We start from the raw sequence: 26,259 nt of genomic DNA, 5'->3' as shown, positions 1-26,259 counted from the left end.
GTGGAGATGTGTCAGTAGCCCACCTGGCCCTGAGACCTGCTGGCTGGGCCTCGGTCTCCTCATCGGTAAAATGGGAGCATTAGCGGAGCTCCCCTCAAGTGACCGTGTGTGGGAGGGGGCGAGGCACTGGCCGCTCACACCATGGTTTTTCCTCAGCTCTGCCCCAGAGACCACCCAGGGGCTCCTCCTGCACTCCTGTCCCTGCCCCCCACGCCCAGCCCATTGCTTTCCCTCCACAGAGACCCACAGGACTGATGTGGGCAGCAGTGGTGGGAGGCAGAGGCGAGGGCCTGGGGCCATGGCTGGTGGAGAGAGGGATGAAGCTCCTTGTTTTCACCTCTCCCGCCTCCTGCTCAAAATAGGGGTTCAGGGTGAAGAGTGCTGATGTGTAGATGTGAGGACAGGTGTTGGCACGGCTGGACGGCATGACCTTCGGCACCTGTCAGCCTCAGTTTCCTTATCTGTAATGTGGATCATGGTCCTGGGACCTCATGTCCAGGCAGCTTTGAGGATGGGAAGGTGTCCTGTGTGGCCGAGAGAGAGAGGGCTGTGACGTGAGGGGTGGTGACACAGGCCTAGATAGAGACCAAGACGATACCCAGGGCAGTACCAGGGCTCCCCAGCCCCCAGCCAGCTGGCCTGCCCCATTCCACTCCGATTCCGTCTGCAGAGGGCTTGGGCCTGCTCTGGTTCTCTGCTCCTGGCTCTTATCCCAGTTCTTTGTTTCAGCAACCTGGAGGGCTTCCTGGAGGAGTTTGCTGACATCTCCAAGGAAGACCAGATCAAGAAGCTTCACGACCTGCTGGGGCCGCACATGCTCAGGCGGCTGAAGGCTGACGTGTTCAAGAACATGCCGGCTAAGACGGAGCTGATCGTCCGTGTGGAGCTGAGCCAGATGCAGAAGTGAGTGGCAGGGCTGCCCACCCCGGAGCAGCCTGCCCCTTTCCCCTGGGCTGGTCTCCCCAAAGCCCCGACCTGGCCTTCCTGGGCTGCTTCTCAGGGTGGGTGGGAGTCTCTCCAGCCCCACCGAGGCCTTGGCTCACCTTTGCATTCGACCCCTTCTTGGGGCCTCTTCTCAGATTTTAGTTCCAAAGTCTGGGGCTGCCTGAGTTCTAGCAGTGTCCCCTCGTACTTGGCTGGGTGACTCCAGGCCTGGGGCTTTGCCTCTCGGGGCTCCCCTGGGTCTCTCTGTGAGTGCTTGACCTCTACTCCCAACCTCCCCGAAGAGCAAGAGTGCCCCCTTGGAGGCTGACCTGGCCCAGGTGCACCCAGCCCACCCTCCTCATGCCCCACTGCAGGAAGTACTACAAGTTCATTCTCACACGGAACTTCGAGGCACTGAACTCTAAGGGGGGCGGAAACCAGGTGTCGCTGCTCAACATCATGATGGATCTGAAGAAGTGTTGCAACCACCCCTACCTCTTCCCCGTGGCTGCTGTGGTAGGTTCTCCATGGTCACCATGGTAGGTTCCCCGTGGCCTCCACGGTCAGTTCCCTGCAGCAGCCGTGGTAGGTTCCCTGTGGTCTCCATGGTCAGTTCCCGCAGCAGCTGTGGTCGGTTCCCCGTGGCCTCTGTGGTAGGTGCATGTGGCTTAGGCCCTCAGTACCCCTAGTCCTCCCTGGGAATGTGGACCTGGAGGTGATGTGGGTCCTATTGTGCCAAAAGTTTCTGAAACCTGCCTCTGTCCACTGCTTGGGCAGGTCCTTTCCTTCCCTTGGCCTCTCCCTGTAACTGTCAAGTAAGGGGGCATCGGGTCACCCCAAAGTTCCCTCTAGCCTCAGCACCATGGGACTCTGGGGCAGGGTCCTGAGGGCTGATCTGGCTGCACTCATATGTCAGTCACTGAGGGAGTCCAGAAGGCCTGGGCTGGGGCTCGGCAATCGTGTTTATAACCAGCTCTCTGGGTGGGCCTGAGATGCAGCTGTGGGTGAGACACTGGACCCTGGAATCAGACTCATGTGGGTTTAGATTTCAGCTCCAGGGAAGCTAATGATCCTCCCTGAGCCTCAGCTTTTTCCTCTGTGAAATGGGGGCAATAATTGCATAACTTGGAAGGTGGTGGTGAGGGTCAGAGGAAAGTCCACCTAACGTGTCGTTGCAGAAGGCTCGGGGCATTGAGTCTTCAGTAGTCATCAGCCATCACCATCATCTGTGTCACTGCTGTCTTGGTTCTAACTTAAGCCCTTGACAGTTTATACCCCCCTCCCCTCAACAAAAAAGAACACCGCAGAGTCAGGCACAGGAGGGGACTGTGCTGCGGGTGATCCAGCCGCGGAGGCAACCCCAGTCCTTCTCAGGACTCTGGTGTGGCAGAGGATTTGCTGGGACTTAGCTTCTGATCGACCTTCTGCCCAGCTGGGGTCAGAGGGTTGGCCCTGCCTCCATGCACCCTACAGTGACTGCAGTGACCAGGCCAAATTCCTGCTTGGAAGGCCAGCTTAGCTTCAGATTTGATATCATCTGTTCATTCACTGATGTCTTGGGCTCTGGAGTGCCAGCTGGGGGCAAGACCGAGGGCAGGCTGGGCAGGTCTGTGAGCCCTACCTGGGAACACGATGCCTGGAGCCAGGGCCCATGTGACCCACGCCCCATTCCACGCTGTGGAGCCTGGCATGGCTTGGGTTTAGACTTTGTGCTCAGCAGGGGAGACAGGCAGTCAGCCCATTGCTAGGCCCTTGTCTGTCCCCTGTGGCCTCTTTGGTGAGTCAGAGAGGTGTGGGGAGTCTGCCCATGCCCCACTTTCTCCTGTGTCTACAGGAGGCCCCCGTCTTGCCCAATGGCTCCTACGATGGCAGCTCACTGGTCAAGTCTTCAGGGAAGCTCATGCTGCTGCAGAAGATGCTCAAGAAACTGCGAGATGAGGGGCATCGCGTGCTGATCTTTTCCCAGGTGAGCCACCCCCATGTGGCTGGCTCATGGTCCCCCCACCTAGCCCAGCCCTAGCTGCACACCCATAGATAGCATGCTGCCCTGATGGTGGATGGTGCAACCTATCTGGCACTCTCTCAGGGCCTGATGCCCTTCTCATGTGGGTCGTGGGTCATTCCCTGTGCCCTGGCTTGTCACAGCCAAGGAGCTGGCTGAGTGCCAAGCTCAAAGAGCTCAGGGCACATTTTCTGTGAAGACCAGTGTCCCCCATACCGCTTCTGTCCTGCACGTCCAGGCTGTAGGATAACCCCCTCCCCATTGCAGCCTGGTTTCTCATTAAGCTGGACACCTGGGGCTGGTTTGGGGGGAGCCCTGTGGTGGGGCCAGCTCTAGGAGCACCTCTGTCCACTTGATCCTGCAGTCCCACTGGTAGCACTGCTTTTTGGGCAGTTGGAGGCAGGCTGCTCAGCCTTAGGGGGTTGTTCATTTGTCCTCTATCCCTCTGTTTGCATTTGTCATATGTGAGGCTCTGTGCTAGGCATGTGGGGACAGAGATGAATTACCTAGTCCCTCTCCTCGAGCTGCTTAGTCTAGTGTGGGAGACAGCTCAAGAGACAGTCACCTGCTCTGCTCAGCTCTGTAGGAGGCCACAGTGATGGCCTGGCTGGGTCCTGCAGGGGCTAAAAAACGCTCTCCTGTGGTGAGAGTGAGCTGGGCCCATTGCCTGGATACAGCTCTTCTGTGCACAAAAGTTGGCTGAAAACGCTGATACCAGCAGCTGGAGTGTGCCCTGGGCCTGCAGGCTGCTGGAGAAGACCAGGGGAGCAGACCACGCTCGTGACCAGCAGTGGAACCAAGCAGTGGGATGGCTTGGAGACAGATCACAATCCCCCCAGTACCACTGACCACATAAGACATGAGTCTGGACTGAGGCCTTGAGAGGCCACATAGAGGGACCTGCACAACTGCTAGAAATATGCACAGAGGGAAAGCCACTGAAACAGTCCTCCCATCCAAACTGAGCTGACAAACCAAATTCCAAAATTCATGACAGAACTGAATGCTATGACATCCCACAAAACAGGAGGTAGAATCCAAACCAAAAGAATAGCCTGGAAAAACATGTTTAGGATCCTCGAAAATAATGAAGTAATTAACACTCATAAATAAAGAAGAAATTAAGCAAAAGCAAGAGGTCATGAAACAAATAGATCAATCTGCATAGGAATTTAGTCATCGAAATCGGACATTTCAACAGACCGGATGAGCTCTCAACAGCATCGAAGAGAACATTGATGAATTGGAACCTGGAACTGAGGGATTTCCCCAGAACGCCACATAGAAAGATAATGATGAAAATGAGAAAGAGCAGGGAGGATACCTCAGGAGGCTCCAACAATCATCTAATAGGAGTTCAGAAGAAAAAAAGGGGGGGATGGTGAAAAGCAGGATTGGATGAGTTTGTAGACTTGGGGAAAGACATGGGATCTCAGATCTGAAGTGCACTCTGAAGTGCCAAGCAAGATAAAGAGAAACAAACTAACCCTTAGAGACATGGCAGGGAAACAATGGCACTTCTGACCTTGTACCTACAAAAGAAAGACTATCAGACTGTCCCCCGACTTCTCATGAGCAACAACAGGTGGCAGAGACAATGGCAAAATCTCCAATACGTGGAGGGAAAATGTCTACCGATAGTTTTACATCCAGCTAAACTATCTCTCAAGAATTAAGGGAAACGAGGCATATGGGAGCTCTGAAGGGACAGCCTTTCTCTGCTGGGGAGGAGTGCAGTCAGGGAAGACATCACAGAGGAGGTGATATTTGAGTTCTCTAGGCAGGAAGGGGTGAGTGTTCCAGAAAGAGTCATGAATGACTGGGGGGATGAAGGAAGCGTTGGTCCTGCAGAGCCTTGAATGCAGGGCAAGGAGCCGGCACGTAACTCTGTGAGGTGTGAGCAGGGGAGGCTCTGGCTCAGAGCCATGTTTTGGGCAGATGGCTGTGGAGCTGGTGTGAAGGGGATTAGGTTGGAGGCTGTGTTCTCCTCGACAGAGTCCTGCCTCAGGCCTGCTGGGGTCTCCCCAATCAGCAGTCTGCTCTCTCCTCTCCCACCTGTGGTGGGGTCCCTGCCCACAGCCCCCTGGGGCTCTTTGCTCTACGGCAGCCCCTCACACACCCCTCTCCCCTGCAGATGACCAAGATGCTGGACCTCCTGGAGGACTTCCTGGAGTATGAAGGCTACAAGTATGAGCGGATCGACGGTGGCATTACTGGGGGCCTCCGACAAGAGGCCATTGACAGATTCAACGGTACTCCCACCCTGCCCAGGGGCTCTGATGGGACCCCATTCCAGTCTTTTCTCCTAGGCCAGGTTCTTAGTACACCACCCAACTGATGTTTGATGGACTACCCTCAAACGGCTGAAGAAAGCAGACCACACAGCTTTCCCTTAGTTTTAAATGCTAAAATGATTCATTCCATAGGACCTTCCAGGTCCGCTGGTGTTCTCATGGGCCCAGTAGATAACACCTGTTCTGGGCAGAGTTAGAAATAGACAAGGAAAAAGGTGGATGGAGAGAAAAATGTCACCTTTGCCACCAGGGGAAGCTGATGCTGGGGGTCTGGCTGGTGGCTACTAGTATGCCTCTAATATTGACACTGGATAAGTTCCCTATTACAAGTGGTGCCGGACAGAGCTTGCCACTGAATACAGGGTGGCAGGGGGCACAGAACCAAGCATGCTCCCTGTGGCCGCTTCCAGGAGCCAGCAGAGAGAAGGGCCAGGGCCACACAGGCCTGGTTTCTTCTTCTCCCAAGCTCACCGACTGCTCAGTCTTCCTACCTGCCAGGGAAGGCGAGGTGAGGGTGGAGAGGCCAGGAGGGTCTTTCTGGGGCAGCTCCCTCCTTAGTAAAGGAAACCTTTGGAGTGGGGAGCTGCTGAATCGATGTGGCCTTCTTAGTGGCAAGTGTGTATCCAGTAGCGAAGAGCTGTTTCCCTGGGGCTTGTGGCTGTTTCCTGGCCTCCACCCTTCGGGGAGCTGGGCCCCGCTGCACAATGCCCAGAGCAGCGACTCTCGCCCACGCATGCCAGAGACAGGAGGTAAAGTGAGCACAGGGCTCCAGGATCTATATGGGCCCTGGCTGCACGTGGAAGCAGGAGAATCTGAAGCCCTGGGTGACTGGGGACCTGCTGGCAGCTCTCGTGCTTGCTGTGGTCAGTCTCAGGTCACTTAACAAAGGGCCCTGATGGGCCCGAGAACCAGCCATCCTGTGACAGTCAGGATTGCCTAGCGGGGCAGGATCTCTGGGCCCTGCCCCTGTGCCCCTGAGCATTCCCAGGCCGCCCCGACAGCAGCAGCAGGCTGGGAACACGGGGGCGGTGGGGGAGGAGGACTGAGCTCTGCAGGCCTCCCTGGCTGACCCTCACTATGGGCTCTGCCTGTATTGGCTGGCCATTTGCAACTTGGTCTTTGTCTGTCTGAGATTTGAAAATCGACTTGCTTCTCATTCTGCCTGTGTCTCTTGGGCAGGGCTCAGAGCACTGCTTGGGGGTGAAGTGGACGCAGGTGGGGTTCCTCCGGCTCACCTGAGTGCAGGTGTGGCTGCCCATCTGTGATGAGGTCACTGGCCTTGTCCTGCTTCTCTGCCAGGGACCTGTTGCTGCAGTGTCCATCTTGCAGTCTCTCCTCCTGCCCTCTGGTCTGCCACCTACTTGTCCCCTCACCCAAGTGTGCCCCCCACTCACTCCCCTACCTGGTGGCCTCTCTTCCTCAGCCCCCGGGGCCCAGCAGTTCTGCTTCCTCCTCTCAACCCGGGCGGGCGGCCTGGGCATCAACCTGGCCACGGCAGACACGGTCATCATCTATGACTCAGATTGGAACCCGCACAATGACATCCAGGTCTGTGGCCGTCCTGCCGGCACCCTCTCAGCAGGTCCCTCGCCCTTGGCCTTGTGTGGGACCTCCCCCAATCCTTCGTGCCCTCCTGGCTCTGTCCCCCTCACCTCCTCAGTTCTGTGGGCCTCCCTCCCCTGCGGAGGGGCCCTGGGAGGGGAGTGGAGGCTTTGTTCCCGTCCCTCCAGCGCCCTTATTGTGCAGAGGAGGAAACAGGCCCAGAGAGAGCAGGGGAGGTGTCCAAGCGCACACAGCAATCTGTGGTGGCTGCTAATCCTGGTCCATCCCATCACCATTAGGACCAAGGCCATGGAAGGAGGCAGGATGAGGGAGCCTTAGGGTCCAGAGGGGTGCCAGTTTTGGACGGGACAAGGAGCACAGAGTGGGGGGCCTGTCAGAGGTGGGGGAGAGGGAGGAGGGGGCAGATGGGACTAATAAAGGAGGGGAGGGTTGAGGGGGCTGGGGGCTGTAGGTGTGGCCACGCTGATGTTCCCTGGCCACCCCACACACAGATGTTTAACACAGTCTTATGGGCACACACACAAACTCATGTCTGTCCTGCACATGTGTATGCATGCACGCACGCAGTCACTCGCACAGGTGCAATCACACCAGGTCACACCACGCAGGGACCTGATGCACAGGCATGTCTTTTGTATGGGCACGTCCTTGAGTATCCCCTATCTGAAATTCTGGGGACCAGAAATGTTTTGGATTTGGGATTTTTTGGGATTTTGGAATATTTGCAAATACTCAATCTGTTAAACATCCCTAACCTGAAAATCCAAAACCTGAAATGGGGCTGGTTGGTTGGCTCACTTGGTTAGAGCGTGGTGCTGATAACACCAAGGTCAAGGGTTCGGATCCTCTTACTGGCCAGCCAACAAAATAAAACACAAAAACAAAACCTGAAATGCCCCAATGAGCATTTCTTTTGAATGTCATGTTGGTGCCCCCCAAATTTCAGATTTTCAGATTAGAAATGCTCAACCTGTATTGCAACCAGCAGTTTCAGGGCCTTGCTGCCCTCAAAAGGTGGCCATGTGTCTTCAGTGCATGGTCTTGCAGTCCCATTAGCGGCTCACTGACAGGGAGATGCAGCCCCATCTCCCCCTGACCCACCACCGGAGCTCTGTGCAGCTTCAGTTACATCCAGCGCATTGGCCACATCGTCCCTCACAGCCACGACTGGTTCCAGCTGGAAAGGCACATTTCCACCCCAAACCCAGCCTGCCACCCATCCTGCAGGTGGCACACACAGTCAGAGCAGTGAGCGCCGCTGCACGGGTGCCCGTGCAACACACCTCTGCACATGCAGCTGTGCAGCCCAGTCCATGCTCATGGGCTCACACGCGTGCCCCCCACCATGTGACACCCAGCCCTGTGCCCAGAGCTCTCAGTCGAGCCATGGGGCTGAGCTACAGGTCTCTCCCAGGCCTTCAGCCGTGCCCACCGCATTGGGCAGAACAAGAAGGTGATGATCTACCGGTTTGTGACGCGGGCCTCGGTGGAGGAGCGCATCACGCAGGTGGCCAAGCGCAAGATGATGCTTACCCACCTGGTGGTGCGGCCCGGCCTTGGCTCCAAGTCGGGCTCCATGACTAAGCAGGAGCTGGACGACATCCTCAAGTTTGGCACGGAGGAGCTCTTCAAGGATGACGTGGAGGGTGGGTCTCCGTTCTGTGGGAGCGTGGTGGGGTTTTGGGGGTGGCCCTGCTTGAGACACACCCATCCGGGGCCCACCTGCTGGCCCGCCTCACAGCTTCCCTTTCCTCTGCGACCCCGGCCTGTGTCTCTTGGCCAGGGCTGGCCAAGGTGGTGTCTCTGGGCGCTGCCCCCCAACCCTGCATCCCCTCTCTGTCCTACACCAGCACCCCTCCTCCTCTGCCCTACAGGCATGATGTCTCAGGGCCAGAGACCTGTCACGCCCATCCCTGATGTCCAGTCCTCCAAAGGGGGAGCCCTGGCTGCCAGTGTGAAGAAAAAGCATGGTAGCACCCCGCCAGGTAGGGGCCACCTGGATCCCAGCCCCCAGCTCCTCCTCTGTCCAGGCTGCCCTTGGCGAGGAAGGGGTTTCCCCTGCCTGCCCCCAGGAGCCCCAGGACACTTGGGTGTCCACAGACTGCGGGCTGGGCAGGGAGTGGGACTGTCACAGTGCGGTTTCCTCTGTCTGGTCATGATGCTGTACAGCTGCAACTCCTGGAGGGGACTGGGAAGGACCACTGTTGGGAGTCTGTCCTGGGGGGGCATGCAGCTGGACCTGGGCACTTTCCTCTGTGTTCCCATACTGTAGCCGGTCTGCCCCCCAGGTGACAACAAGGACGTGGAGGACAGCAGTGTGATCCACTATGACGATGCGGCCATCTCCAAGCTGCTGGACCGGAACCAGGATGCCACCGACGACACGGAGCTGCAGAACATGAACGAGTACCTGAGCTCCTTCAAAGTGGCACAGTACGTGGTGCGCGAAGAGGACGGCGTGGTAAGACCCGCGGCCCCGCCCCCGCCACGGCCCCGCCCCCTGCGCGCCATCTCCTCCCCTGCCGCGTCCCCGCCCCCAGCCAAGGCCCCGCCCCCTGCAGCATGCCCCGCCCTCCCAGCCGTGTGCTCCACTCTCCTGCCATAGCCCTGCTCCCGCAGCTGCGGCCCGGCCCCTTGGGACCCGCGGAAGAGAGAAAGGACAGAGTCGGTGCTGAAGGTGGTATAGCCACAGGCCCAGCCATTGTCCTTGCGCACGTCCTCAGCCGCCTCCTCTCTGTGTCTTGCCTCTGGTCCGGCTTCCTCACAGCCACTCAACTGACCTTACTGAAGTGCAAAAGGACCTGCCACCCCCCTGTAATAGAGCCCTGTCCCCAGGGTCTGATTTTAGGCACTTCCCAGCTTGGCCCAGTGTGCCTGCATCCTGCTTCCTGGACCCCTCCGTGTTTCAAAACAGGCCACCACTCCCACCCACCCTATCCTCTCCCTTCTCCATCCTGCAAACCTCTACAAGGTGATCCCTCCACTTACCCCTCAGCTCTCACTACCCTCCCCTCAGACCCTGTGTGCCGAGTAGCCTTCTCTTTGGAACTGGGAGCCTCCCGAGGCAGGGGCTGGGGTCTATTCAACTCTGTACCCCAGTGCTTGGCACAAGGCCAGGAAACACAAGGGAACTTCAACAAGTTCATGGGAAAATGGAATTAAATGTAAAAATAAAAAATATAAACTTTATTTTTCAACATAAACTCCATCAAATTCAAGACATTTTTGTAAGCAATGATGCCAGCTGTTTAGCACATCCTTAAAGAAATGAGGGTCCTGGGCACTTAACCATGTCAATGCAGTCTTTTTTGCATTATTAACTGAAGAAAAATGGGTAATCTTTAAAGATTTTTTAAGATGAGGGAACAAAAAGAAGTCAGAAGGAGCCAGATCAGGACTGTAAGGTGGATACCTAGTGATTTCCCACCAATACTCTCACAAAATTTCCCATGTTTGATGAGAGGAGTGAGCAGGAGCGTTGTCGTGGTGGAGCAGGACTCTCTGGTGAAGCTTTCTAGGGTGTTTTTCTGCTAAAGCTTTGGCTCATGGTCTCAAAACCCTTCTTATAATCAGATGTTATCATTCTTTGGTCCTTCAGAACATCAGCAAGCAAAATGCCTTGAGCATCCCCCAAAACCGTCACCATGACCTTTGTCCCTGGCCTGTCTGCTTTTGCTGTGACTGGACCTCTTCCAGCTCCTGGTAGCCTTGGCTTTGATTGTGCTTTGTCTTCAGGATTGTACTGGTAAAGCCACGTGTCATCTCCTGTTACAATTCTTCAAAGAGAAGCTTCAGGATCTTGATCCTACTTGTTTAAAATTTCCATTAAGTACCAGCCAGCCACCAAAAACCAACCAACAAGCAGAAAAACACACCCACATAAAGTTTCCACTGAAAGCCCTGCCCTTGCATGCAGCAGATCTGGGCACAACAGTTCTGACGTCCATCGACCAGAACGTTTGCTCAACTGTAGTTTTTCAGTGAGAATTGTGTAAGCTGAGCCAGTTGAGATGTCAGTGGTGCTGGCTGTTGTTTCTGCTGCTCATCGTCAGTCCTTGTCAACACGGGCACGTGGCTGCAGGCTTCATCTTCAGCTGTGGGCTTCATCTTCAACATTGTCTCATTCCTCCTCAAAACGAGTTAGCCATTTGTAAACTGCTGATTGTCCCCATAAACTTCAAAAAGCATCAGTGATGTGACCATTCTTCCACCTAAGCTTCACCATAAATTGGATGCTTGTTCTTGCTTCAATTTAGCAGAATTTGTGTTGCTCCGATAGGGGCTCTTTTCAGATGATGTCTTATCCTTCCTAATGCCTCAAACTAGGTCCTGTTCAGACATGTTATAACAAGTTAGTAGGAGTTTATTTGGGCGCAAAAAACATTTGAAGTCCGTGCATAGTTTTTTTATAATATGCATTTTCCATGAACTTTTTGAAGACCGCTTGTACTTGTGGAGTGAATGAATGAATGAATATGTGAGTGAATGATTACAACAGGGGCAGGGAGAGGAAGGACAGCTGGGGCTGAGGTAATCAAGGAAGGCTTCCTGGAGTAGGCAGCTCTTCCAATTAATCATTGAGCCCTGAGAAGGTGAGGGGTGGTAGAGGGAGCATGAGCCTTCCCAGAGTGCTGAGAGGACCGCCTGCTGGCCCAGCCCCACTGAGCCCCTGGCCTGGGTCCCCAGGAGGAGGTGGAGCGGGAGATCATCAAGCAGGAGGAGAACGTGGACCCCGACTACTGGGAGAAGCTGCTCAGGCACCACTACGAGCAGCAGCAGGAGGACCTGGCCCGCAACCTGGGCAAGGGCAAGCGCATCCGCAAGCAGGTCAACTACAATGACGCTTCCCAGGAGGACCAGGGTGCGTGCTGAGGCTTGGGGGGATGCGCTGTGTCCTGGAGGCAGAGGGCCTTGGGTGGGCAGGGTTCCCACAGGTCAGGGAGCACTCCCTGTGCGGGAAGTCCCTGGGCGAGGGGTGCGGGCAGGAGAGAGGTGTTGGATGGCCTGAGCTGGGACGTGGCTGGAGGAGGCTTCGTGGAGAGGAGGGAGTTGGGGAAGGTGCAGGAGTGTTGGGTGTTTGAGGGAACAAGATACGTGTGGGTCCAGTGACTTCACCACTGCAGTGATGTGACCTCGGGCAAGCCTTCTTGAGTCTCAGTTTCCCTTTCTGTAAAAGAGGGAGGAAAATAGTACAACTCCTTACTGTGTAGTGTGGCATTGTTGGGACTATTAAGAGAGCTCACAGGAAGTACCTGGTGGCTGTTGTCATTGTTACTGTCATTACTGGGCTGGGGCATGCATGGGCTTGGCGGTGGGCTCCTGCTTGCACAGCAGCTCACTCTGTCTCCCTCTGCCTGGCCCCCTGCAGAGTGGCAGGACGAGCTCTCGGACAACCAGTCTGAGTATTCCATCGGTTCCGAGGATGAGGACGAGGACTTTGAGGAGAGGCCGGAAGGGCAGAGTGAGTCTCAGTGCTAGTGACCTGGGTATCGGGGAAGCTGATGGTGGTGGGGGTGGGGTCAGCCTGGGGTCCCTCTGCAGGAGGATGTCCTGAGGGGTCCTGCTGTCCTGGGGCATGCTGGCAGATGGGTGGGGGTCAGGAACCCCTGGACTCCCACCTGAGTTGTTGTGGGGGGCTGCTCCCCAGGTGGACGGCGACAATCCAGGAGGCAGCTGAAGAGTGACAGGGACAAGCCCCTACCACCTCTTCTTGCTCGAGTTGGTGGCAACATCGAGGTGGGGCCCGCCTGCACCCCCATCTCTCCCAGTCCCCCTTTCCGTTGCCCCTGGGGTCTGGAGGAGGGGCTGGGGACTTGCCCAGGGTCACAGGCCAAGTAGAGGTGGGGCTGGGATCACCCTGGGGCTGGCATTGCCCTCTGGGTCCCGCCTCAGGTGGAGTTCCCTGCCTGCCTCCTCTTCTCTCTCTTCCCCCATCCCTGTGCTCTCTGCTCGCACGCTGTCTCTGCCCTGGGCTCATGCACTGCTCTCTGCCCTGCCCAGGTGCTGGGCTTCAACGCTCGGCAGCGGAAGGCCTTTCTGAATGCCATCATGCGCTGGGGCATGCCCCCGCAGGACGCCTTCAACTCCCACTGGCTGGTGCGGGACCTCCGCGGGAAGAGCGAGAAGGAGTTTAGGTAAAGGGGCTGAGGTGGTGGCCTCCCGCCCCTAGGTGGGGCAGGCTCTAGCTGGAGAGCCCGCACCGTGGGTAGCGTCTCTGCTCTGCCAGGCTAAGGGCATCTGGACCACTATCTGTTTTGTGGGTGGCTGGGGTCCCTGTGCCAAGCTGGGCTAATTTTCAGAAAACACTGATGGCTGCTTCTCCCCAAACCAGCTGGTGTTAACAGCAGCAAGGAAGAACTGAGTCACCTGGGGCGAGGGCTGTCCTAGACGGTTCCCCACCAGGGAAGCCCCCTCTGTCCCTTCATGGGGCCTGGCCCTGCAGGCCTGTTTAGGACACAGGTGATAGATGGTGATTCCAGCCAGGAGGTCCCCCTTGGGGTCCTGCCAGCACTCTCAGAGGGTCCTTGCCGGCCCCTCACCCCCTGAGCCCTAGTCCCCCCCCACCCCAGAGCCTATGTGTCCCTCTTCATGCGGCACCTGTGTGAGCCGGGGGCCGACGGCGCGGAGACCTTTGCAGACGGTGTGCCTCGGGAGGGCCTGTCCAGGCAGCACGTGCTCACGCGCATCGGGGTCATGTCACTAGTTAGGAAGAAGGTGGGTGAGTAAGCCTCTGCGGGGCCCTTCCTGGCGGCCACCCAGGGCCCTGGCACTGCCCCTGGGGGTTTAGTAGAGAGAGGGCAAGGGCCTGGCTCAGGTCACACTGCTGCCCAGGGTCTGAGCCAGGCCAGAGGGACTGACCTGGAAAGCCTTCTGGGTGAGGGGGTTGGGGGAGATGTGGAGGCCAGGATGGCAGATCCCAAGATGGAGGACTCACAGGGAGACAATCGGGGAGAACTGGCAAGGGAGTTTGTGGTTAGGAGTGCATCTGGCTTGGCCCACCTTGGGTGGAGGCATCAGCCACCCCAAGCCTGTGACACCCCCAGCCCCACTGGCCACCCTGAGACCTTTAGGGCTGAGCCGCGAGCACTGCCTCCCTCCCTCCCGCCACCTCAGGTTCAGGAGTTCGAGCACGTCAACGGGAAGCACAGCACCCCGGACCTGATCCCTGAGGCGCACGAGGGCAAGAAGCCGGGTGAGGTCATCTCCTCGGACCCCAACACTCCGGTGCCCGCCAGCCCCGCCCACCTCCCGCCAGCCCCGCTGGGCCTGTCAGGTAGGGGTCCAGGCAAGTGGGGAGGGCACCTGGGTCACGGGAGGGGGCAAGGCCACAGTAACCCCGAGTCCTTGCAACCCACAAAAAATGGCCTCTCTTCACCCTTAAAATTCTGTCTGCCGAAGTGTTGTTCTTTCAATAGTTTTTCTTTCAAGTAACAGTTTTGAGATATAATTCATATACATACTCTAAAAGTCACTCGTTTAAACTGTGCTGTTTGGCAGTTTCTAGAATCTTCACAGGGCTGTGCAACCATTGCTGCTAAACCCTGTCCCATTAGCCGTCCCTGTTTCTCCCTCTTGCCAGCCCTAGACAACCTCTAACCTGCTTCCTGTCCCTACGGATTTTCCTATTCCAGACGTGTCATATGCTGTAACTGGTATCACATGCTATGTGTCTCTCATGTCTGGCTTCTGTCACTGAGCCTAATGTTTTGTGGTTCAGCCACACTGTAGCGTGTGTCACTTTTTCCTTCCTCCTTACGGCTGGATAACATTTCATTGTATGGATTTTCCACATTTTGTTTATCTGTTTTCCCGTTGATGGATTTTGGTCTGTTTCTGCTTTTTGGTTATTGTGAATACTGCTGCTAGGAACATTCGTGTTTTAAGTTTTTGTGTAGACAGAGGCATTCGGATCTCTTGAGTATATACCTAGGAATGGAATTGCTGGGTCATATGATAACTGTTTCACCTTTTGAGGAACTACCAGGCTGTTTTCCAAAACGGCCGCACCATTTAACATCCCTGTATGAGGCTTCTGGTTTCTCCGAATCCTCGTCAGTGCTTGCTGTCCGACGTGTTGATTCTAGCCTTCGCAGTGAGTGTGACATGGGAGCTCACTGTGGTTTTGATTTGCATTTCCCTGATGCTGAAGATATTAAGCATCTTTTCGGGTGCTTACTGGCTGTATGTCTTCTTTGAAGAAATGTCTTTTCAGATCCTGTGCCTGTTTTAAATTGGGTTATTTGTCTGCAGTGCCCTTTTGGTAATCCAGGTGTTTATTTGGGCAATGTGTCTTTTATTGGGCAAAGTTGGGCCTCTGAGGCCTGGGGCAGATACACCCATCCCCAGGTGACAGGTGAGACCCTGAGAGGCATAGCTTCTCTGAGGACATAAGTGTGCCCTGTCGAGGTGCACACACCTGGGTTTGCTTCCTGGCTGTGCCTTGAACTCTGTGTGTGACTCTGGGGAAGTCACTTAACCCCTGTGGGCCTCTGTTTTCCCATTCATGACATGGGATATGATAGTACCCACCTGCCAAGGCTTCTTGGAGCCACACGAGTCACCAGCAAGGAGGAGACTCACGATCTGTCCGAAGGCACACGGCCAGTGAGCCAGCCTGAAAGCTGGGACCAAACCTAGGTGTCCTGGCCCGCAATCCGTGCCTCTGGCCTCCTCACCCCCCTGCCTCCAGATGGGCAGCCACTACTGTGTGCAGTTCCCCACTGGGCCCAAGGTCCTACAAGGACCCTGGAGTCGGAAGCCTGGCCTTGGCCCTCTGGCTTACCCAGGGATCCTGCCCCTCTCTCCCGGAGGGGCCTGGCCCCGATGGGGCCTCCTGAAGGCCACGCCCTCCCTTTCTTCTCTGGCACCCCATTCCCTGCCCTTCTCCCCCTTCCCCACCTGAGCTCACCTGTCTCATCTCTTTCCCTTCATCTTTCAGAGAAAATGGAAGCCCCGCTGGGCTACATGGATGAGAAAGAGCCGGGAGTCCAGAAGCCAAAGAAGGCCCTGGAAATCCAGGTATGGAAATTGCTGGTGTCTCCCATCATGGGTGTAGAGTGGAAGTTGGGTCTGGGGACCTTCTCAAGCCTTGCCCAGCCAGGTAGAATCCACGCCTCCTAGCTCCCAGCTCAGGCCTCTGGGCCTGGGGGAGCAGGCACCGGAGCCAGGACGGTGGGTTCCCAGCCCAGTGCACACTCCCTGTGTGCCACTCCTGTTGAGGCCCCGCACTCCCCTGTCTTGTCCCCCAGGCCCTGCCAACTGCCCTGGACAGAGTGGAGGGCGAGGACAAGCACGAGAGCTTGGACAGCAAGGAGAGAGCCCGAGAGGAGCGGCCAGAGGAGACAGAGAAGGCCCAGCCCTCCCCGGAGCCGCTGCCCAAAGGTACCCCTCCCAGCGCAGCCTGTGGCTTCCGTGGCCCTGGGCCGAGCAGGGCAGGCTCCACTCATTTCCCTTGCTGAGCGTGCCCTGTCCCAGATGGGCTGGCCCCGTGTCTCTGTACAGATGGACTTTAACTTTTCTTGCCATAAAAGTTTATGCCTTTCCCCCCTTTCTTTTAATTAGTGATTTCTAACTCAATTGCACTGTAGTCTGAAAACATAAGAAGTCTACATGATATTGTGGAAATTTACTTTCTGCCTTGATATGGTCAGATTTTGTAAACACTCTATGTCAATGTCTGTTCTCTAACTGCGGGGTGTGAGGTTCTAAGTATATGCGTTAGATCATTAGATAATGCTTGGTAATTATGTCATTTAAGTTTTTTATATCCTTACTAGTATTTGGTTTGCTTTCATCAGTCAGTTTCTGAGACTTGTTTTAAAATCTCTCACTGTGACTGTGGATTAATCTCTTTTTCCTTGTAATGTCAGGTTTTGCTTTGTATCATTTGAGGCTGGGTGGGCAGGTGCATATTTGTTCAGGTTTTCATATTTTTCCGGTGAGGCGTGCCTCTAATCATTCCGTATTGACCCTCTTACCCCTCCTGATACTTTCTGCTCTAAAGTTTATTTTGGCTGATTTGGATTGATCTTACTTATGTTTAGTATATATTGTTCAGCACACCTTTTTCTATCTTTTTTTTCTGGGTGCCTGGCCAGTAAGGAGATCCAAACCCTTAACTGATGTTATGACACTGCCCTGTAACCAGCTCAGCTAACCAACCAGCCCCCAACATGTTTATGTTTTAATGGAACAGCTTTATTGTGATGTAATTCACATTCCATACAGTTCATCCATTTAAAGTGTGCCACTTAATGGTTTTTAGTATATTCGCAGAGTTGTGCAACCATCACCGTTGTCAAATTCCAGAACACTCTCATTGTTCCAAACAGAAACTCTATACCCATTAGCAGTCATTCCCCATGTCCTCCTCCCCCCAGTCCCTGGCAATCATTAATCTACTTTCTGTCTATATGGATTTGCCTATTCTGGATATTTCATATAAGTGGAATCATAAAATACATTGGCTTTTTGTGTCTTGCTTCTTTTACTTAACCTGTTTTTAAATTTCACCCATGTCATAGAATATATTAGTATTTTATTCCTTTTAGTGGCCAAATAATACTCCATTGTAGGGATCTACTGTTTTGCTTATCCATTTATAGTTGATGGATTTTGGGTTGTTTCTACTTTTTGGCTGTGAATAATGCTGCTGTGAACATTTATGTACACGTTTTTATGTGGACAATGTTTTCAATTCTGTTGGGTATATATCTAGGAGTAGAATTACTGAATCATGTGGTAACTCTGTTTAATATTTTGAGGAACTACTAAATTGTTTCTGTGTGTGCTGTACCAGTTCACATTCCCACCAGAGATGTATGAGGGCTCCTGTTTCTCCACATCCTCACCAACAACTGTTGTTATTGTGATTATAGCCATCTTTGTGGATGACAAGTGGTATCTCATTGTGGTTTTGATTTGTATTTCTTTTGTGCAGAAAGGTGTTGAGTAGCTTTTCATGTGCTTATAAATCATTTGTATATATTACTTAGAGAAATGTCTTTTCAGATACTTTGCCCCTTTTAAAATTGGGTTATTTACCTTTTATTATTGAGTTGTAAGACTTCTTTATAGATATATGTTCCTTACCAGATATATGATTGGCAAATATTTTCTTCCATTCTTTTATTTTTAATCTATCTGTGCAATTATGTTTTAGGTATATCTCTTGCCAGCAGCGTACAAGGAGATTCATTATTTTAAATCTAATCGTAGTGTCTCTATTTTTAAGCTGGCAAATTTAATCTCTTTACATTTATTGTAATAACTAGATATTTGGATGAATTTCTATCTTATTTTGAGCTTTGTATTGCCCTTGCCTTTTCTTTTTTTCTCTATTCCTGTCATCTCTTGAATTCATCAAATTTTCTTTAAATCTCCCTTCTCTCTCTCAACTCATTTGGAAAGTTTATAGCCAATTCTATTCTGTACTCTTAAATTTTTAACATGTATCCCTCCTGAATAATACAAAGACTATAGATAGCTTTAGTGTAATTCAGTTTCCTTTCATCTGCCACATTGCTCTTGCCCAGTATGTTATTTTCAACTTTTTACTTTCCCAAATTTGTTGTTAGGCTTACTTCTAAATCTTGAATCCTTATTTAGATCTTCTCACATTCTTACCCATTTTATGTTTGCTCGTCTGTTCATCATTGCTTCTTTCAAAGTCCTTCTTCCTAAAGTACAACCTTTAATGGGGCTATCCAAAAATTTCTGTGAATGGTAAATTTTCTCATTGTGTGTTATTTTTCCTTTACTATTTTTCTTTTTTTTTTGGCAGCTGGCTGGTGATAGGATCTGAACCCTTGACCTTGGTTTTTAACACCGTGCCCTAACCAACAGAGTGCACCAACCAGCCCTCCTTTATTTTTGAATAATAGTAAAATTTGAGATGGGATAGGGATTTTCCCCTCAGCACTTTGAGGATCGTATTTCTTTTTTATTCTAGCTTTCATTGTGCTGCCGAGAAGGCCGCTATCAGTGTAATTGTTGCTCCTTTGTAGGAAATCTGTCTGTTCTATCTTTTCTAACTTTAGAAGACTACCTTTAAGACATTCTCTTTTTCTTTGGTGATGTGTGGTTTTTATTTGTCCTGCTTGTGACTCACTGTGTTCTTAAAGCCGAGTATTTATGTCCTTCACCAATTGTGGAAAAATTCTCAGCCATTTCTTGTTTGAATATTGTCTTTGCCCCGCTAAGTTTACTTTCCACCTCTGGAATTCATTGATTCACCTATTTATCCAATAAATACACGTACAAAACCTGCTGAGAGTCACATGCTGTCCCAGGCACTGGGGACACAGCAGTGAACAGCTGAAGGCCTCTCTCATGGAATTTGTATTCTAGTGGGGGACACAGGAATCAACAATAAACAGAGGTCTGTGTTGTTTAACATCAGACCCCAAATGCCTGAAGAAGGAGAAAGCAGGGTACAAGGACAAGGTTGGCCAAAGTTGGGGGCTGATTAGTTTTTCACGTCTTTTGCTTCTTTTTTGTTTATCTATCTCTCTGCAAGGCTTTTTGAGTAATCCTCAGATGTAGCTTCAGTTTATACTTTCTTTGTGCAGTTGTTTTTATTTTTAACTTACCCGTCTGTATTGTTTTGTACGGCTGCATAGCAAAATACTGCAAAGGTAGTGGCTTAACACAACACTCATGGATTAGCTCACGGTTCTGTAGGTCAGAAGTCTGGTGTGGTGTGTATGGGTTCTCTGCTGAGGGTCTTGCAAGACTGAGGTCAAAGTTGAGTTCTTGTCTGAAGGTTCTGGGGAATAATCTCCTTCCAAGCTCATTCTTGTTGTTGTCAGAATTCAGTTCCTAGGGTTGAAGGACTGAGGTCCTGCTTCCTTGCTGACTGTCAGCAGGGGACACTCTCAGCCCCTAGAAGCCACATGCATTCCTTGCTATGAAGCCTACTCCATCTGCAAGCTAGCAGTGGTGCATGGACACCCTCTCACGCCTTGAATCTCTGACTTCCTTTTCTGTGACCAGCCAGAGAAAACTCTCTGCTTTTAAAGGATTCTAGTAATTAGGTCAGGCCGGCCTGGGCAATCTCCCTGTGTTAATGTCACCTGTGCCATATAACTTAACCCATTCAGGGGAGTAGAATCCATCATATTCACAGTCCCAGGGATTATATGCAGGGACACCAGGAGTGGGAAGTCTTAGAGGATATCTCAGAATTCTGCAATAAAATGTTAATGATTGTAGATTATATTTCTAGAAGTTTTAACTGGGTTTTCCCAATTTTCATTTTCCTGATCTCATTCATTCCCTGTGGATTTTGTTCCTTCTCCCTCCCCCCACCCAAATCACTCCAAGCATACTTAGTTTACAGTCCCTTTGACATCATTTTAATGTCTTAAAGTGTTTATCTACTTCTTGTGTGTCTGCTGGTTCTTGCCCTTTGTGGGTAGATCTAGGTTTTGGTTGGGTACATCTTTGTCAGGGATTGTTTCATCCACAGAAATCCCATGTCACCTGAGTAGTGGGACTGTCTCTCCCTCTTTATCTCCAGGAGCTCAGGGCCCGGCGATCCCCTGGTCATTCTGCTGGTCTGGGACCAGTGTTTATGATGCTTTCTCTGCCTGGGGTGGGGCCATGCAGATTTCACAGCCTGTGTGGGTTTCGATTCCTTACTGGAGACTTTCTTCTCCTAGATCCCATGCTGGAGACAGGCTTCCTCAGCTTGGCCATGGCCGGTGGACAGAACTTTCTCTCTTTCACAGAGACTACTGTGGCTGGAGGGTGTTGGCTTAATTCCAATTCTCTGCATCTTCTGGGCTTGAGGCCTCATCTGTTGTCCTGCCTGGGTGCTGAGACACAGGCCCCAAGTCGCGGGCCCTGCCTGGGGCCACCAGACGCCAGCTGTCCTTCCGCACCTTTAATTTCCCCTGCGTTCTGGCGCCTGCTGCTCTCCTTTTCTTCCTGTGAGCTCACCTGTGTGCTTTTTCAATGCAGTGTATTTTGCCCAACATTTCTGGGTGTCTTTAAGAGGAGGTTCATGTTAACGAAGGTCGGCTCTGTTGCTGGGACTTCAAATCTTCTGGTTATCATTGCAGTAGGAGGACTTTGAGACCATTCCTCGAGGTGTCTGGGGGGAGGGGTAAGCTGGTGGGTGCGGGGAGGTCCCGGCCTCCCCCCGGCCCAGAGGAGCTCTGTTTGATGGCACATGTTGGAGTAACATATTGACGGATGGGCTTCTGTGTGTGCCTAAGACAGCGTTGGAAAGCTGACAGCCCCGAGGCTCCTCTGCCTTCCCAGACTGCTCCCCACCCCATGAACCCTCTTTGTCTTGCAGAGGAAGTGCTTCCTGAGAAGGAGAAAATCCTGGACAAGCTGGAGCTAAGCTTGATTCACAGCAGAGGGGATGGCAGTGATTTCAGGCCAGGTCTGGGGCTTTTCTGTGTGCTCTGGCCTGTGTCCCTTGGTCCCTCATGGGTGTCCTCTGGAACTTATTCAGCCTCCTGCAGCCTCCCAGGCACTGTCCCCTTGGCCCCTGGCCCTGATTGGAGCTGGTGGGTGGGAGCCTGGACTTGCCAGCCCCTCACAGCACAAGGCTCTCTCCCCACAGGGGACAGACTCCCCCTCCTCTCTCCTAACCCCTCTTCTGGCCCCAGCCACCAAGAGAGATGGGGGAGACCTGGGCATAGAGCTTGGTCTGGAGGATGTGGGGTCAGCTAGAAGCTTTGTGTGCCTCTTGGTGCTGGAATGTCTGGCACAGTCGTCCTCAGATCAGACCCTGCAGGCAGCTCTGTCGTCCTTGAACTTGAGCTGCTCCTTCCACAGCGCTCCCCTGCCCTGTTCTCAGGTGGCCCTGATGTGTTGGGAGAAGGGCACTGGGGCCTGGAACCAGCCTCCCTACTCAGGACGGAGAAAGGGGCTGCTGGCTTCTAAAATCCTTTTCGGCAGAGAGACCCTTGAGGACAAGGGGATGTTTCATGCTTGTCTGTGGGTCCCCAGCGCTGGGCAGAGAGAGGCTCCGGGGAAGTGTCTTTTGGATGGATGAATGAATGTGATCTGTCCCCCACAGATGACACCAAGGCTGAAGAGAAAGAGTCCATTGAAACACAGCAAAATGGTGACAGAGAAGAAGATGTGGAGGGAAAGAAGGAGGACAAGAGTGGGAAATTCAAATTCATGTTCAACATTGCGGATGGGGGCTTCACAGGTGTGGGGCGGGGTGCTGGGTGTCACAGGCTTCCTGACTGTGGATCCTGGGAGTCTGGGCAGAGGGTTATTTTATACTAGAGTGTGAGTGGTTGATACAAGTCCATTGGGTAACCTTTCTTAGTGACCCTGGAACACTGAGCCCCTGGGGCTGGGGCAATGGCAGGTAGTGAGGGAGAGGTTTTTCCCAGGCCCACATCTATGTGGAAGCCTGGGGGCACCTTTCATTCTGCTCACTTTGGCTCGCTTCCCAGAGCTGCACACGCTGTGGCAGAATGAGGAACGTGCTGCTGTGTCGTCGGGGAAAATCTACGACATCTGGCACCGGCGCCATGACTACTGGCTGCTGGCGGGCATCGTGACGTATCCTTAGCTGGGCCAGGCTGGGCAGACTGTTGCCTGTTCCTCTGTGGACCTCGGGAGAGCCCTCTGATGGCTCTAGTCCTTCCTAGCCTTTCTAGCTTCTGGTGGTGGCTGGCAGTCCTTGTGTACCTCAGTTTGCAGCCGCATTGCTCTAATGTCCGCCTCTGTTGTCACATGGCTTCTCCCTGTGCGTGACTGTGTCTGTGTCCAAATTTCCCTCTTCCTGTAGAGATACCAGTCATTGGATCTAGGGCCCACCGATTCGGTGTGACCCCTTCTTAACTTGATTGCACCTGCTAAGATTCTTTCCAAATAAGGTCACGTTCAGGGGGTTTGAACGTATCTACCCCGGGTTGTTGAGACGAAGGGGTTAACCCTGTAAAGCCCCAGTGCCATGTCTAGTGCACCGAGGGCACCTGTCAGCGTCTCCTGATGTTGTTTCTGTCTCCGTCAACCTGCTGATCTTGCACCCGAGGCTAATGACTTGCCTGAGAGCACACAGCCTGAATGCTTGACTCCAGCTGGCCCCTGCTCCCCTGCCCCAGCTGGCAGGACCCCGCCTCTTCCAACGCCCAGGTTTGCCCTTAACGGTGCCCCACCTAGACACGGCTATGCCCGCTGGCAGGACATCCAGAATGACCCGAGATACATGATCCTCAATGAGCCCTTCAAGTCTGAGATTCACAAGGGCAACTACCTAGAGATGAAGAACAAGTTCCTGGCCCGCAGGTTCAAGGTCGGTCCTCAGCAGGGCCAGAGGCTGTGGGCGGAGTGGGGATATGAGGGGGACAGGTTTCGGGAGGGCCTGGGACAAAGGAATTAGAGAGCAGCAACCCCCTCCCCGTGCTAGACTTAGGCCAGGCTAAGACAGAGAGGAGTCAGTCAATCAAATAACACAGCGATGGGGTCCTTGGCATGGCCTGGCGTGACAAGGTACATAGAACCCAGCTTGCTGGAAGCCTGGGGCAGCTGCGGGTGGAGGGGGGCCGGCCTTCCAGGAAGAGGGGCCAGGCCAACGCGCGGTCCCCCCCCAGCTGCTGGAGCAGGCGCTGGTGATTGAAGAGCAGCTCCGGAGGGCCGCGTACCTCAACATGACCCAGGACCCCAACCACCCCGCCATGGCCCTCAACGCCCGCCTGGCTGAGGTGGAGTGCCTTGCCGAGAGCCACCAGCACCTGTCCAAGGAGTCCCTTGCTGGGAACAAGCCTGCCAATGCCGTCCTGCACAAGGGTGAGCGGGCCCGCTGCCTGCACACGGCCCGCCTGTCCTCCTCCTGGCCAGGGAGTGCTCCTGGCCGTGGATGGCGGGGCAGGGGTTGGGGACAGAGTGCCAGTCTCTCATCTCGCCTGTGGAGAAACTGAGGCCCTTCCTCCTCCAGCCTTTTTCTGAAGGCTCCCTGTAGGCAGGCCCTGGGCTGGGGGAAGTTGACAGAGAATGTCATGAAATTGTAAAAGCCGTCATTTATCGAGCCTTGACAATATGCCTTAAATACGTCATCTCATTAATCCTCATAGTACCCTAAGTGGTGAGTCTTATTGTCCCCATTTTAAAGACAAAGACACTGAAGCTCGGGGAAGTGAAGTGACTTGCCCAAGGTCTCCCGGAATAATCCTTGGGCATATTGCTGTCCTTGGGGAGCTCCCAGGCTGGTCGTGGGGAGAGGGGGACCCAGAGCCAAGAGGGACATGGCCAAGGCCAAGCTCACATGCGAGGGTCGCAGGGCTCGCAGGGCTCACAGGCCTGGGCTCTGTCTGGTGTGCTGGCAGCCCGCCCTGTGAGCACCGCTGCGCGTCCCAGCAGTGGGCTGGGGCTGCAGGCCTCCCTGGGAGGCTCAGGTGGGAAGCCCAGTGTTGGGTCAGGGTTTCTGGCTGTCTTCTCTGTGGTGCTGGGCCCCTGGGAGGCGTTCTTCCCAATCCCCCACTATTTCCCCAGATGGCAGCGCTCCGCTTTTTGGCCTTGGAGGGTGGGTGAAGAGTGTGCCCTGGTGCTCCTGCTTGGAGTGGGCCATAACATACCCTTGTAAATAAGCACCGGCTGGCCCTGGCTGCTGCCTGCATTCCGCCGCCCTCCCTCCTGCAGTCCTGAACCAGCTGGAGGAGCTGCTGAGCGACATGAAGGCGGACGTGACACGCCTGCCCTCCATGCTGTCCCGCATCCCGCCGGTGGCCGCCCGCCTGCAGATGTCGGAGCGCAGCATCCTGAGCCGCCTGACCAACCGTGCCGGGGACCCCACCATCCAGCAGGTCAGCTTTGGCCTGCGCGCCCTGGACCCGAGCCCCACCACCCCCTGCCCTGCACGTGTGGGTGTCCCTGGGTGGTGGCTGGGGTGGGGTGGCGAGACTGCACCTGTAAAGCTGGTCCTTGCCTCCAGGGCGCTTTTGGCTCCTCCCAGATGTACAACAACAGCTTTGGGCCCAACTTCCGGGGCCCTGGACCGGGAGGGATTGTCAACTACAACCAGATGCCCCTGGGGCCCTATGTGACTGGTAGGTGCCCGTCCGCTTCCGGGCAGCATGCGCACAGGTGCCCCGCGGGGCTGGCCTTCCGCGGTGGCTGTTGCCAGCTAGCCTGCGGTGTTCTTTCTTTTTGACAGATATCTAGTCGTCCCCATGATTTCCCTCTGTCGCAGCGCTCATTTCCAGCTGAGGTGAGGCCATTGCTGGCTACTTTGCTGTCCCGTGCCCCTGCCCCCAGCTGGCATGTCAGGCCTGGCCAGAACAAGTCCTGTCGCCGCACTCCACTCACGCCCTGAAGCCCTGGAGCCTTTCCTGTCTCCGGGGCCTTGAGAGTCTTGCCCTCTTGCCTGGGGAACTCTACCCCAGTCCCCTTAGCTCTGGGACCACCTCAGGCCTGTGTGTCCACCCACTGGGAGGCTGGGGTGGCAGGACATGAGGGGCTGGGACTTGGGTCCTCTCCTATGTGTGCAGGTGGGTGTCCGTGTGCACGTGTGTTCACATTAGCGAGTCAGGGACTGTTGCCCCAGCCCGGAACCCTGTCCTGTCCTCTGCCCTGTAGGGTGGCACCATCCCATCTTGTGTCACACCCTCCCTGCCTGCCCAGGACCAAGAGTGTGGCTGAGGGTTGGGAGGTGTTACTGGCTAGAGAGGGGGGCTTTTATCGGAGAAACTGCCAGTTCTCCCTGGCTTCATTCACTGGGGCTGCCAGCTGCTGCCAAGGCCAATCTGTCCCAGTTAATACTTCTCTTGAGTGTAGAGAGGCCAGGGGGTAAGGGCTTCCAGGCCAGCACCCCTGCTGGAGGCTGCTTCCTGGGGTGCTCCCTGGTGCTCTGGGTGTAGCCGATTGCCTGGCCCAGTGGCCTGTGGCTGGCAGGTATTGGCTTGGGAACCTCTGATCACAGTTGGCCATGATGGGTGGTGGGGTGCCCCCATAGCCCCCACCTGGAGACCTGACTGCCCAACTATAACCAGCTGCCGTGCCTTTTACAGCCACGCTTTCTGGGCCACCTGCCTGACCCCCATGGGAGAGAAAAGCTGCCGCCCTTTTAGGCAATGCCATCACACGGAGGATGAGGCCCAGCCTGGCTGGGCCAGAGCCCGGAAGTGCCACCTCATAATTCAAGTGTTCTTCCACCCAATGTCACACTCACCGTACCGCCTTTTCCAGAGCGGCTTCTTAGAAGAGATCTCATGCATTTATGCGTCTCTTGCACTCCCCTGTTGAGGACTTGAACACTTTGTCTTGGTAAAACACTTTGGATGACGTGTGGGAGATTCTAACCTGCAGTGCTTACGTCTCTTTGTCCATGGGCTCCAGACTGGAAGGGAAGCCCCCTGGAAGTCCTAGCGCTGCCCTGAGGCCTGGCCCAGCTGGGGAGAACACAGCGTCTGGTGCCCCAGGAGCCCTCAGTGTCCCCCCAGCCCTGTCCTGCCTACACCTGCGTGACTGTCCTTTTGCTCTGGCCCCCGGCCCGCTTGGGTACCC

The 26,259-nt window shown here is 54.3% G+C and overlaps 1 protein-coding gene across 1 annotated transcript in view; it reads left to right on the top strand.

Annotated features, from left to right (window-relative positions):
* The window catches only part of CHD5 (chromodomain helicase DNA binding protein 5), a 59,951-nt gene extending 34,128 nt beyond the window's left edge, over nucleotides 1–25,823 (top strand). The window contains 24 exon segments of the mRNA XM_063104388.1: nucleotides 730–903; nucleotides 1,299–1,440; nucleotides 2,759–2,890; nucleotides 5,061–5,178; nucleotides 6,644–6,768; nucleotides 8,198–8,429; nucleotides 8,658–8,768; nucleotides 9,072–9,244; nucleotides 11,470–11,644; nucleotides 12,152–12,244; nucleotides 12,431–12,519; nucleotides 12,784–12,917; nucleotides 13,353–13,497; nucleotides 13,897–14,056; nucleotides 15,722–15,801; nucleotides 16,032–16,164; nucleotides 21,086–21,175; nucleotides 21,818–21,955; nucleotides 22,209–22,317; nucleotides 22,921–23,053; nucleotides 23,352–23,547; nucleotides 24,397–24,560; nucleotides 24,911–24,964; nucleotides 25,764–25,823. Coding sequence (XP_062960458.1) covers nucleotides 730–903; nucleotides 1,299–1,440; nucleotides 2,759–2,890; nucleotides 5,061–5,178; nucleotides 6,644–6,768; nucleotides 8,198–8,429; nucleotides 8,658–8,768; nucleotides 9,072–9,244; nucleotides 11,470–11,644; nucleotides 12,152–12,244; nucleotides 12,431–12,519; nucleotides 12,784–12,917; nucleotides 13,353–13,497; nucleotides 13,897–14,056; nucleotides 15,722–15,801; nucleotides 16,032–16,164; nucleotides 21,086–21,175; nucleotides 21,818–21,955; nucleotides 22,209–22,317; nucleotides 22,921–23,053; nucleotides 23,352–23,547; nucleotides 24,397–24,560; nucleotides 24,911–24,964; nucleotides 25,764–25,823 — 3,160 coding nt within the window.
* Nucleotides 25,824–26,259: the final 436 nt, after the last annotated feature.

Source organism: Cynocephalus volans, chromosome 8 (assembly GCF_027409185.1).
Source record: "Cynocephalus volans isolate mCynVol1 chromosome 8, mCynVol1.pri, whole genome shotgun sequence".
Classification (NCBI taxonomy): domain Eukaryota; kingdom Metazoa; phylum Chordata; class Mammalia; order Dermoptera; family Cynocephalidae; genus Cynocephalus; species Cynocephalus volans.
This window is presented reverse-complemented; position numbering and strand designations above follow the sequence as displayed.